Genomic DNA, 13875 nt, shown 5'->3' with positions numbered 1-13875 from the left:
TCAGATCTAGCAAAGCTGTATATAATCTATCTGGGCTTTATTTACTCCAAACTGGAGCAGAGGCAGGTGCTCAGGAGGCAGTAATGAGATTGATATTACCACAGGGAAAAAAAGTGGCTACTGTGGATGCCATTTGGGATGGATCACTGTGCTGAGCCATTCCGTCCTCAGAACAAAGCTACCATATGTTAAAGCATCCTGAGCTCCTACTGCTTATGAGCAAAACCAGGTAACCAGGTGGTAACCTTAAGCTCTGCCTACACTATCTACTGCCTCTGAGCACAAGGCAACTCAACTAGCCCTTTCTACACTTTATCTTAAGTTACAAAGAATTCTACTCTTTAATGAGCAGACACACACTTTCAGAGGCCTGATTCCTAATTGCACATGCCTGAGACAGATGGCCAGTCTCAAGGACAGGCATCCCACACTGAAAGTTAGTTCTCAGCAATATGTCATACCATCTAGACAACAACAGGTGTCCCACCTGATCAGACCTAAGAAATTTCCACTTCACCCTGTGAAGAGCTTATCTCCCCTCCCTTTCTTTCCAAATTAGCATCGGGGCCACCAAATATATATATATACAAATACACACATACATACATACATAGTGGCGGGGAGGGAGAGAAAGCAGGTACGCAGGTGGAATCCTAAGTCTCAGACTTCCCTACATGGTGGCTCACAACCATCTATAATGGGATCTGATGCCCTCTTCTGGTGTGTCTGAAGACAGCTACAGTGTATTCATACATAACTACATCTTTTTAAAAAGATTATTTATTATATGTACAGTGTTTTGCCTGCATATATCCCTGCATACCAAAAGAGGACATCAGATCTCATAGATGGCTGTCTTCAGACACACCAGAAAAAGGCAGGAGATTCCATTTACAGATGGTTGTGAGCCACCATGTGGTTCCTGGGACTTGAAATCAGGACCTCTATAAGAGTAAAGTGCTCTTAACCTCTGAGCACTCTAGCCCAATAAATAACTTTTTTAATTTAAATTTTATTGGATATTCTTTGTATTTACATTTCAAATGTTATTCACTTTCCCCCAAATTCTAAAAAAAAAAAAAAAAAAAAAAAAAAAAAAAAAAATCACAAGACCAAACCAAGAATAAAATAAATAAATAGCTTTTATTTCTACCAAGAGAAGACAGGACAACATGTTTATGGTTAGAACACAAGAATAAAGTCTAAGAGCACAGCTCAGCTGGAAGAAACAACTGAAGTGTTCTGAGGACAAGGAACTTTCTCTCCTCCCTAACAGTGACCAGGTTGAACCTCTGGTAGGACAGTCAAGTTGTTGGAAAGTCATCCTTTCAAAATCAGGACCAAACCAGGCTGGAGGCTCCCTCGCTCAGCTCACAAGTCCTGTGAAATCAGGAAAAACATCAGTGTGTTCCAGGCAGCCAAAAACCAAAGATTTCCCACCCCAAGGACAGGTAGGTATCTGGGACTTCCAAGAGAACAGAATGACAACTTCTTATGTCTCTGACTAGGACACTTAAGTCCTATAGCCATTCTCTCTCCAGCACATCCCTTCTTCAGGGAATAGTCCCAGCAGCCACGCCAGGTACTCACCCAAGTAATCATCCATCAGAGAGCCAATAGCAAACTGCAGGAGGAAAGGAAGAAAGGAAGGTGAGGCAAGGCCCCACCCAGATTCCAAGCCTCCTATCATCCATTCCCTCCTCATGGAAACAGCACAGAAATCCCAACAATTGTGGATGGCAAGAGGTCAACAGCTCTGGCCAGAAACACAGCGCAGTTGAGGAAGGAGCTTGCTGCACAACCCTGATGACCTGACCTCCATCTACAAAATCCACAGCAGCAAGAGAGAATCTGACAGCTGTGTAAATGTCACACTGTATCTAGTGTGTATTCTCGAACACACACTGACATAAACAATACAGTTTTACAAAATATTAAAATAGCGATGTCCTAAAAAAGAAGAAATTTACAGCTCTCAGAAATCCTCAGTAGGACTATTTCTAACTACTTAGGAGGCTGAGGCAGGAGGTTCATGAGTTCCAGGCCAATCAAGCAAGAGACTCACAATGTCATTCTTGTCTACACGCGTCCCTACAATCTTCAAGCGTATCTCATCATCCTGTTGAATTACAATGTCCTGTGGAAAGGAAAGAACAGTGTAGTCAAGCCGACTGGGGATTGGGCTCAGTGTGAGTCATCCTCATCCCTCTTGCAAACTTTCCTGACTTGCTCACCTCATCCATGGTCTTATAACAAGGGGGGTTTGAATTTGGATCAAACTCCATTTCTGAAGGGATGGACTGAAAGGAAATTGACACAAAGGTTAGCACTTCAAACAGCTGCATTGGTACATGATAGTCACAGACCAGTTTCTCTTCCTTGGCTCTACCCAGTATGCCCAGACTTACGTGTCGAGAGATGAAGCAAGACATGGGCCCAATTTCTGTGAAAAGCCCAACCTGGAAGGAAAATGATCATGTTTCAAAGGCTTTGAAGCATCTTTATCTAGTTCCTAATTATATTATTCATGTTTTATAACAGTCTAAATTGTAGCATTTGTTTTCATCTCTCTAAGATTTATTTATTTATTAAAATATGAATACACTGTAGCTGTCTTCAGACACACCAGAAGAGGGCATCAGATCTCATTACAGATGGTTATGAGCCACCATGTGGTTGTTGGGATTTGATCTCAGGACCTCTGGAAGAGCAGTCAGTGCTCTTAACCCCTGAGCCATCTCTCCAGCCCATTTCTTTACATCTTTATGTATTACTTTTATGTACGAGAGTATTCTGACTTCATGTGTGCCTGTGCACCATGTATATGCAGTGCCCATGGAAGGCAGAAGAGGATGTTAGAATCCTTTGGAATTAGGAGATACAGAAGATGGATTGTGAGCCACTATGTGAATGCTGGGAGCCAAACTAGGTCTTATAGAACCAGCAGGTGCCCTAAATCACTGAGCTATATGACCCTTGGCTTTTAAAAAACTTAACTTCTACATTTTAGACAGGGTATCACTAAATTACACTACCTAATCATGCATTTACTTTATATAGCCCAGGCAAGCCTTAAACTTGTGATCCATTTCACCCTTCTAAGTTGGAAGGATTACAGGCCTGTATTACTAAACCTGGATTTTACAAGGGTGCTGGGATCAGAACTTAGGTCCTCGTGCTTGCATAGGAAACACTTTATTCACCAAACGATATCCCAGATCCTTATTTTTTTGTTTGAGACTGAATCTCAACTCTATGCCCATGGCAGTTTAAAACTTACATAAATCTCACTCAGCTTCCCAAGTGCTAAAATCACAGGCCTAGCCTCAGCTCTTATTTTAAAAAGAGCTGGAGAGATAGCTAGAGCAATGACTCAAGTGGTTGAGAAAACTAGTTGCTCTTTCAAAGAAATTAGGTTTGGTTCCCAGAACCTGCAAGGCAGTTTACAACCTTCTGTTAATTCCTGTTCTAGGAGAGCCAACACTCCTCCTATGGGCACCAAGCACACACGTGGTACACAAACATGCAAACAAAACATCCACACAAAGACAGGCATGTGGCACCAGCCTTTAATCCTATCACTTAAAAGAGGCAGAGGCACGCAAATCCCTATGTATTTAAAGTCAGCCTGATCTCAAATAAATTCCAGGCCAGCCAAGGTTTCACAGTGAGACCCTGTTTCAAAAAACAAAAGCAAACAAATGAATAAAAGTCTTAGGATTGGAAATTTAGCTGAACTGTGAGGTTTGACCTTCAGGTCTGGAGAAGAGAGTGGAAAAGAAAAGGTCAGGGAGTAGCTTGCATATTACCAGTTACAGTAACTACTCAGTCGATGCAGGTTTCCATTGTAGCTGATGTTAGTTCAGAAGGCTCCCATGCTAGCTAGGAAATATTGACAGGTAAGGATAGTGAAGAACCAAAAAGTGGGACTAAAGAGATGGCTAAATAATTAAGAGTGCCTGACAGTGCTTGCAGAGGACCTGAGTTCAGTTCTTAGCATCCATATCCAGGGTCTCAACTCCAGCTCTTGAAGCCTCAGAAGTTTCACACTCATGGGCTCGAACTCACACCAGGTAACATACAAATAATTAAAAATAAAATAAATTGCTGGGTGTTGGTGGCTCATGTCTTTAATCCCAGAACTCAGGAGGCAGAGATAGGTGGATGTCTGAGTTCAAGGCCAATTTGGTCTGTGGGTTGAGTTGCAGGGCACTAGGGTTACACAGTGAAACCCTGTCTCGAAAAACCAAAACTAAGATAAAATAAATCTTAACAGCAACAAAAGACTTAAGAAAAGTGGACTCTCACCTTAAGAAATACCCCAAAGCCTTTCTATAAGTAACACTCTTACCTTGTTGACCTGAGTAACCACAGCATCCACCACTTCACCCTTAAAGGGCCGGAAAACAATAGCTTTGTATTTCACCGGATAAAGAACAAAACCTCGGCCTGGCTGGATCACACCAGCACCAATATTGTCGATGGTGGTGACAGCAATTACAAAGCCATATCTGCAAGAAAGATGAAAGAAAGACAGCTACTGTATGTCAAGAGCCTCTAAAAAGCCACCAGCAATAGGAAGCTGTGTGTGATGGAACCTCTGCTCAGATAGCTCAATGATCAAGATGAGGCAGGACACCTGAAATTAGTACCTGAAATATTAAATGATACTCTCATAATTGTACAGTAAATGCCCAAGAAGGCCCAGATATGCTGACATACACTATTCTTTCAGTACCGTGTAGACAAAGGCAGAAGGACTTGGGGTCTCAGGCCAGGTTGTGGCAAGAGGGTTTACCAGGGTCAAAGGTGAATTAGGTCATTCAAAAACAACAAACGAGACAGAGAAAAATGTGACAAAAGCCTTTAATCCTAACACTCAGTGGCAGGCAGATCTCTGAATTAGAGGCCAGCTTGGTCCACATAGTGAGGTTACCTCCAAACCCAACACAAATAATAACGGTCTGATCTCACACAATGGAAAAAAAAATTGTTTAGCAACTTTTCAGAGGGCCCAAAACAGGCAAAACCTAGCTGCTTCGGGTGCCGGAGAGGGTGAAAGAGTTCCTCAGAATAAGTGCCAAGCCCCGACAGAAGGAGTTAAGTAGAGGTTACAAACTACCGTCATTGTGCGTGCATTCAGTAGACGACACTGTGAATCACTCACTTTCCAGTGCAGGTCCCCTCCACCTCGGTGAACAGCTTCTGCTTCACCGTGTTGAGCAAGTTGGGACCGAAGTATCGTGGATGCAGGAGGATCTCGTGCTCCAGGGAAATCTGCAGAGAAAGGAAGATGGAGCGTCCGCCAGCCACACTGAACACAGGAGGTGACCAGTCGGCCCTTCCCGGCTTCCAGGCTCCTCCTGTCCCTGCCCTTGCTGCTACCCCGCATCCAGCTTACGTGATAAAACATCTTCTACAGAAGCTTGAACCGCAGCGCCCAGAACACTCCAGAGAGCGACCTCGCCGGAAGCACTAGCAAAGGTCCCACTACCTCTTCGCTGTCGCTTCCGCTGATCTGATTCAAGCTTAACGTTGTGGGCGGGGATACATGAAGCCCCACCCCCTCAGGCCTGCCCATCAGCGTTCCTAAGCCCAACCTACTTAAAGTAAGTTCTAGGACAGCCAGAATTACATAGAAAAGCCCAGTCTCGAAAATCCTTAGGAAAAAAAAAAAGGCTAAGGGTATTATAAGTCTGACTTGTTGCCACATGCTTTAAACCCACAATGGCAGACAGATTCTAAATTCCAGGCTAAGCCACATCTACAAAGTGAGTGCCAAGATAACCAGGGCTATGTATACAAACCCTGTAAAATATTTACACACATTAATTTTTTTTTAATTTTATTTTAGGGGCTGAAGAAATAGCTCAGTCCTTAAGAGCACTTGCTGCTCTTGCAGAGGTCCAGGATTTAATCCCAGCACCCACAGTGTAGCTCACAGTCTTCTCTGTAACTCCAGTTCAGGGGGAACTGACACCCTTTTCTGGCTCCCTTCAGCACTGCATGCCAGTGGCACAGACATAATGTAGGCAGAACACTCATGCTTGTAAAATAAAAATAAAGATTGGGTAGCTGGGGAGATTGCTCAACAGTTTAAATCAATGGTTGTTCTTTGAAGGGAAACAGGTTTGATGCCTAGAACAACTATAGTGACTCAACTAGCTAGACTTCAATCCTAGGTGACCAACGCCCTCTCTGGCCTCAATGGACACTGCACCCTTGTGGTAAACAGACATAGATGCAGCCAGAAGACTCATCCATATAAAATTAAAATGAAGGTTTTTATATCTAAAATAAAGATAAAGCTCTCACAGAGGACCTGAGTTCAACACCTGCATCTGAAGTCTCACAGCTTCAGCTCTAAGGAGACCTGAAATCCTCTCATGGCCTCAGAAGGTACCAGCACTCATGGGCTCCAACTCATATACAGATAATATACATTATTAGGTAAACACAATGAAAACAAAAATCACTTGGAAGTGGTGTCATGCCTTAAATCCCAGAGTTCAGGAGCCAAAGGAAGGTGGATGTTTGGAGAGTGTATAAATAGGACTCGATAGACAGTGATGGAGGCTGAGCTAGGCTTGCTTATAGAGCTAACTGTGCAACACTTGTCTCAAGTCTTTGCTGATCTTCACTGCCCTGAGAGATGCCCAGCCTAGAACTTCTCCTGGTCTTCCTCCTGGTCCCTCCTGCTGACTCATGTGGAGGCTGAGGCCTGGCTGTCTCTGCTTGGTCATGCCACTGCTGCTGACTTATATTTACATCCCGAATCTCCGGATCTGGACTGCTGCTGTATCTGTGAACTGAACTGCTGATATCCAGACAACACAGACAGGAGCTGCTCCAGAGAAACTTTCTAGACAGGCCCACTTCCCCTGTATCCTTTTTCTTCCACTGCCTCTGGTGGGTGGTGGGCTACAAAGGAGAGTAAAGCTTTTAAGAACCATTGTTAAACATAGGTGTTTGGAAAAATTGAAGTTACACCTGAGACTACGTGGCACAAAGTGGTATTTGGTGTGGAACGACAGGGCACCTACACATTCCTGAAAACCTTGTATAATTTGCATTTAAATAGAGTAGACAAGAGACAGAGATCTCTTTACACCCTTTACTCTGGGCATCTACAGACTGAAAAATTTATTCCCAGGACTTTAGTAGAGAGTGATCAGGAATGTAAGGTCATCCTTGGCCACAAGAGCAAACATGAGGAAGGACAACCTGTGCTAAGTGGGGGCCTGTCATTAAAAAAAAAAAAAAAAAGGAAAAGGTGGGGGAAAGGTCTCTTCAGCTTCCTCATCACTAGACCCGTCATCATTGACAACTGTGATGGTACTTGCCCACAGTTTCAGAATGTAAAGAGATTGGCAGGAGCACTCCTAGTTCTAGGACAACCTGTGCTACATGGGGAAATCCTTTTAAGCAAACAAGAAATAGCTATATTTAAAAAACAAACAAACAAAATCCAGTCCTGGAACTATTTCCAGGAACTCACTGTGCAGCTCTGGCTGGCCTAGAATTCACTATATTGACCAGGCTGTCTTTAAACTCTGAGATATGCCTGCCTCTGCCTATCAAGTGCTGGGATCAAAAGAACATACCACCTACACTTGGGTTTTATGCTGTCTGGGCTGTCCTGAAACTCTGTTGTTCTGGCTGCACTTGAAGTTCTGATGTCCCGTCTTGTACCTCTTGAATGTATTGCAGACCTGCACAACCACATGGGACCGTACAGGACTCTCTGTGGAGGAAAACTACTATCATCCTCAGTACTTTGGCAGGGAGGGTCTGCAAGCAGAAGATGTCTCAGCTATGCTTGTTGACCATGGACTTTCCTTTATAAGATGAGGGACTGTGGAGGATCCTCACGAGTATCCAGTCGCTCCCCTCAGCCAGTTGTATATAATTCTTCCCTAATTGCACATGATCCCGGGATCTCCAGGGCTGTGAGGTAGGGGTGAGTGAGTGTGTACTAGAATTTTATAGCTGGAGAGTGATTGGGGGAGGGACCTCTATATGGCTACAAGAACACTTCAGCCCAGGCCTTCTGAAGTGGTTCACCCACACTCCTCACCTAGGCTCTGTAAATAAATCCAATGCCCAATAAATTCTCTGGGGCCCAAGCGTTTAGTGGCATAGTATCTTGGCTTATTATTTGGGCCAAAAGGAAAAGTTTTTTTTTTCTATTTATTCACTTTACACCCGGATCGCAGCCCCCCTCCATTTCCCTTAAGAAAAAGAATTTAACAACACAGATATTCTTAGACTCTGTCTCATTCCTGTCCTTACTAGGCCTTGCCTACAGAACAGTTCATCATCTTCACTATAAGATTTACAGGTAGTTCCTAACACCACTACTAAGCCTGGAACTAGTGGGTGCATCCTGTAATTTTTGAGGATGGAATCTGCAAGACTGAACTGCACTTTTGAGAAGTGTGGCTTACTGCCCACAGTTCGGCAAAGCTTGGTCTAGACGTGCGCCTACAGGCTATCACACCATTTTATTCTATCTCTTTCTAGGCACTCAGCAGGAGAAACAGGATTTACTCCCGATTACTCAGAGTAAGAGCCAACCTCGCCCCACCCAAGCGGGTAATTTCCCTACAGGAAACGGGTGAAGTTCAGCCAATCCTGAAGTCTCTGGGGGAAAGAAGGCGGGATGAGGAAGAAAAGTTTAGGACAGGAGCAACAACCAATCGTGAGCCTCGAATCCTGAGCGATGGCAGGGATTGCCAATTTGGAGAAGCCGGTACCGAGCGCACAATAAACCAATCCACAACGAGAGAAGGCAAGCTTGGGCCAATTAAGACGGTGGAGGTGGGAAGGGGCGGAGCTCTCCTGGTAGATGCTAGGTCGTGGGTGAGGGCTCAGCTTTCTCTGCTAGTTCCTACATTGGGTGTTCTTAGCCTTGGAATGCGAGAGGGAGAAGCGCAGGAAGTTCCGGGACTGGGGCGTGAAGGCATCGGCCGGGGAAAGCTTGGGCGCAAAAGACAGTCCTAGTTGGAGGAGTCACTGTAAGGCACCGGCTGAGGATCGAGGAAGCACAGGCTGGTTAGGGGGCGGGACTTCCGGGGGCAGGGCTTTTTTTCGAATAGGGGCGGGGACGACTCCTAACGTTTGGTTTAGGGGGCGGAGCCAACAGGTCTTTGGGTGGGACAGTAGGAAAAAGAAGGGAAGTAAACTGAAACATGGTTGAGGGTGGGGGATGGCCTGTTGCCAGAGGCCTAGGGTAGCCAGCTCTAAGGGCTAATGTGGAGGTTGCTGTGGAAGTTACCTGTTCTAACTCACTGTCTTTTCTTCCCAGGGAGCTCAGTGGTAGGGAACTTTCTTGGGCACCCTTCCCTCCTTGGGGTGCTATGGAGTTCCCAGAACACAGTCAGCAGCTGCTTCAGAGCCTGCGGGAGCAACGGTCCCAGGGTTTCCTTTGTGACTGCACTGTGATGGTTGGTAGTACCCAGTTCTTGGCCCATAGGGCTGTGCTGGCCTCCTGCAGTCCATTCTTTCAGCTTTTCTACAAGGAGCGGGAATTGGACAAGAGGGATCTGGTGTGTATTCACAATGAGATTGTCACGGCCCCAGCCTTTGGGTTGCTTTTGGACTTTATGTATGCCGGCCAGCTGGCTCTTCGGGGAGATACTCCTCTAGAAGATGTACTGGCAGCTGCAAGCTACTTGCACATGAATGACATTGTTAAGGTTTGTAAGCAACGGTTGCAAGCCCGAGCTCTGGCAGAGGCAGACAGTACCAAGAAGGAAGAGGAAACCAATCCTGCTAGTTTGGAGTTTTTGTCGGCCAGTTCTCGAGGCCCACAGCCTTTACTGGCATCTGTTGAACCATCAGCCCGCTGGAGCAAAGAGGAATGGAAGGGTCCAGCCACTCCCTTACCTGTGGATGAGCCACCAGTGTCTGGTGGGGCTGACACTACACAACCAAGCATGGAAGTTGACTCATCACATCTTCGGGCACCTCCTCCACCAGTGGCTGATGTCTCTGTCTCTCTTGCTAGTCCCAGTAGCTCTACAGAGACCATTCCTGTAAATTACTTCTCTTCAGGTCTTCCAGCAGTTTCAGTGGAACCTTTGACTCCTCTTGATGTGGTTCCTGAGAGTCTGAGGGTGGTGGAACCAAGGGATACTGGAGGGCCGCTGCAAGGCTTCTTTTCCCCGGCTCCAGCCCCACCCCCAGCACCAGCCCCAGTTCTATCCCAGGCTCCAGCTCCAGTTGAAGCAGAACTGGTCCAGGTAAAAGTAGAGGCTATTGTGATCTCCGATGAGGAGACTGACTTGTCAGAGGAACAGCCTCAGGGATCTGAAGGACTGTTCCCATCTGGAGGAGCAATGTATGGGGGACAGCCTTCACAGGGAGAGGCTTTTGAGGAGCCAGGAGCAACAGGACTAGAGGAAGTGGGGCCAAGTGACCACTTCCTGCCTCCAGAATCTCATCTACCATACCATCTGCTGCCAGGTCCAGGACAGTATCATCGAGGGCTGGTGACTTCACCCCTGCCTGCACCACCAGCCCTGCATGAACCGCTCTACCCTCCTTCTGAGTATGAAGCAGCCCAAGGGAGCTTTGGTAGTTTTGCAGAGGATGTCCCCACCTGCAAGACATGTGGAAAGACCTTCTCATGCTCTTATACACTTCGGCGACATGCCACAGTGCACACGCGTGAGCGTCCCTATGAGTGCCGCTATTGCTTACGAAGCTACACGCAGTCAGGGGACCTCTACCGCCACATCCGCAAGGCTCACAATGAGGACCTGGCCAAACGCAGCAAACCAGATCCAGAGGCTAGCACCATTTTAGGGGTGCAGCCCCTCTCTAGCTCCCAAACAACAGAGAGACATAGCAGTGGTGGTGGAGGTCCACCCAAAGATTTTGTACTTGGTCCCAAAAATTAACATCCGGGGGGCACAAAATGATGCCAGGCCTGTTCTTCCCATTGTTAGATGGCTACAGAGAAGGTTGGAGGCATCTCATCACTCTGGGTGGCAGAATGAAGATTCTTCCCAAGCTGAAGGTGTCTACCCCTTTCTTGTCCAGACAGATAAACAGAACATTATAGGGCAAAGCAGGCCAGCCAATTTTCCAAGGGCACTGGGAAGTCTCCTGAGGTACAGCTGCTTCTCATTCTACATTTTGGAACATAAAAGTAGCAGTGAAACTATCTCTTTGAATGGTGTTGACTGGTTTCTTCAAGTCTGCATGCCTTCATGTGTGCCCTCTAGTTCTTTTATCTGACACCTGTATGGGTAAGCGTGTGGGTCTAATTGCTTAAGAGGCAAAAAGTGAGACAGGGAGAGGGTGGTATAGACTTAGGGAAAGAGCACAGAGAGGGATCTTACACATGGGTTCCTGGAATTGAACTTGTGTTCTAGGCTCTTGACGACTTCTGAGGGTTATTAGCCCCACCTCCCTTTCTAGAAACCTGGGACTTATTCATATGTTCAAGGTCATAAAGTTTGTTGCACTTGGCTTGTGACTTTAGACAATATGCCTGTTACACTGGTCCAAAGCAAAGGTTCAAGGTAGGTAGAAGCTTTTTTTTTTTTTTCCAAGACAGGGTTTCTCTGTCTAACAGCATTGGCTGTCCTGGAATTCACTCTGTAGACCAGGTGAGACTTCAGAGATAAGCTTGCCTCTAGCTCCCCAGTGCTGAGATCAAATTTGTGTACCAGCACCAACTGGCCTTTTACAAAAAAGATGTATTTATTTAGCAGCTGTAGTGGTGAATTACACAGGACTGTTACACAGAAAGACCATCTCAAAACACCAAGAGCAGATTTATTGGCAGGGCAGTGGTAGATAGTAGAACTTTAATCTCAATACTGGGAAGCAGAGGCAGATGGATCTCTTGAGGACAGCCTAGTCTGCAGGTTCCAAGATGTCTCAGGATGGAGAGATGGCTCAGTGGTTAGGAACACTGACTGCTCTTCCAGTGGCCCTGAGTTAAAATCCCAGAAACCACATAGTGGTTCACAACCATCTGTAATGAGATCTGATGCCCTTTTGTGTGTCTGAAGACAGCTACGGTGTACTTATATAGAATAAATAAGTCTTATATAAAAAAAAACCCTATCTCAAAAAACAAAATTAAAATGTATTCCTATTTTGTTTTTTCAAGACACAGTTTCTCTGTGCGTAGCTCTGGCTGTCCTGGAACATGGGTCTGTGAACAGGCCCATCTTGAAATCACAATGATCCAGCTGCCTCTCTGCCCATTCTGTATTCTTATTTTGTGTATGGGTTTTTGGCTGCATGCTTGCCTATGTGCCACATGCATGCCTGTTATCTGAGACCAGAAGAGGGCATGGAATCTTGGACCTGAAGTTATGGATGGTTGTTAACCAGCATGTACATGTTGAGGATTGAACCTGCATCCTCTTGAAGAACGGGGTAATCATAACTTCTCCAGCCCCAATAGTTTTCTTCTTTTGATTGTATGGCACCTGTATGTCACCTGTACTGAACCTAGAAATGTCTTTGGCTGTTTTAATAACAGACACTGTTGTCATGAAAGGTGTCAAATATTGGTAACTAGAAGATTTTGCCTATTTGTGAATTTGAATTGAGGTATCTGAAGATAAGAAACCGGTGAGAGAAAACAATATATCCTTTGGGAGAGACTTCACAGGAGCTAAGAACCTGTGAAGGCACCCAAATGATAGCTGTTTGAGAAAGCAAAAGCAGGAAACCCCATGAGGGTCTTACAGTCATCTAATCTTAGACCTTTGCTTGTAATGTGTGGGGCTGGAGACTGATTGCTTACCTACCTGAGACTCTAGGCTTGGTCCCTAGTACTCCAGAAAAGGTTACAGTGTGTTAACAGCAGCCTAAAGAGCATAAAGATCCCAGTAAACTTACACAGGCAGCTACTGGCAATAGAGAGTGATAAACCAAAACCCAGAGTTTGTGAAGTGTTGAGATGGGACGAAGGGAAAAAGCTCAATGTGATGAAGCAACTTTCCAGTCTGAAGGGTGGAGCTGTAGAACATGGCAGCCAGTGCCCTATACACAACCTCTCTTGCACGTAAGGACCTAAGTGAAAATCAAACAGGAAGGAAAACTGAAAAGTCCAAATAAAACAAGCTTTCTTTATCTCTTACCTCCTGGAGGTGTCATATTTAGAACTTCTAATCTGAATGCAAGTACAGTGGCAGCTGCTCCTATAGTCCCAGCTGCTTGGCAGTTGGAGGCAGCAAAAAGAAAGACCCCATCTTCTCCAGAATGAAAGACGAATTGTATACCAGTGATACTCCTTTTCCTCCTTGATTTATGGTTTTGGAGACAAGGTTTCTTGTAGACCGGTCTTGCCATGAACTTGGTAAGTAGCTGAGGATTAACTTGTCCTCCTTCCTGATCCACTTGCTTTTAACCCACTAAGTTCTGGTGGTCTAGGCATATACTACTATGCCTGCCTCCTTGGTCTTTTGCGACAGGATCTTGTTATGTAGACCAGGCTTCCCTGAAACCCTAGATCTTCTGCCTTAGCCTTATCCATACTGGGACTACAGGATATACAACCAATCCCAGCTCGTTCTTTATATATGTCTTCCAATTTTATTTATGCAAATGTATTACTGCCTTAATTCCTCCCAAGATGTCAAAATATAGGTATAAATAGTAAAAGCTACTCTAGGTAAGTGGAGCACCTTTTTCAGTGTTTCCTACAGTAAATATCAAAAATGCCTATAAAAATTAGTTGCCTTCAAAGGGGCAGGTTTTATAGTTAATGATTTTTCACTTAAAAAGTAGAGAGTGGAGTTGAAAAGAATGTTGTCTTTAGAACATGAGTTCCTCAAAGTAAAAAGCAATGTTCTTATGCAATGGATATAGTTTCTCTAGACAGTCTGAGTAATAGTCACTACTGAG

The 13875-nt window shown here is 45.2% G+C and overlaps 2 protein-coding genes across 2 annotated transcripts; one reads left to right on the top strand and one right to left on the bottom strand.

Annotated features, from left to right (window-relative positions):
• Positions 1–1124: 1124 nt before the first annotated feature.
• Positions 1125–5512, bottom strand: POLR2G (RNA polymerase II subunit G). Its single transcript, XM_080911969.1, has 8 exons — positions 5402–5512; positions 5168–5277; positions 4352–4511; positions 2409–2459; positions 2235–2300; positions 2066–2137; positions 1591–1624; positions 1125–1380 (listed from the first exon to the last, which is right to left on the bottom strand). The coding sequence occupies exons 1-8, from the start codon at positions 5411–5413 to the stop codon at positions 1367–1369; spliced, it is 519 nt and encodes a 172-aa protein (XP_080768095.1). The 5' UTR covers positions 5414–5512; the 3' UTR covers positions 1125–1366.
• Positions 5513–8878: 3366 nt separating this feature from the next.
• ZBTB3 (zinc finger and BTB domain containing 3) lies at positions 8879–10904 on the top strand (the record flags this gene model as incomplete). Its single annotated transcript, XM_080912173.1, has 2 exons — positions 8879–9017; positions 9308–10904. The coding sequence occupies exon 2, from the start codon at positions 9360–9362 to the stop codon at positions 10902–10904; it is 1545 nt and encodes a 514-aa protein (XP_080768299.1). The 5' UTR covers positions 8879–9017; positions 9308–9359.
• Between the last annotated feature and the right edge of the window lie 2971 nt (positions 10905–13875).

This window comes from Micromys minutus (assembly GCF_963924665.1).
Source record: "Micromys minutus genome assembly, chromosome: 2".
In the NCBI taxonomy this organism is placed as follows: Eukaryota; Metazoa; Chordata; class Mammalia; order Rodentia; family Muridae; genus Micromys; species Micromys minutus.
The sequence above is the reverse complement of the archived record's forward strand: the minus strand, read 5'-3'. Positions and strand labels throughout refer to the sequence as shown.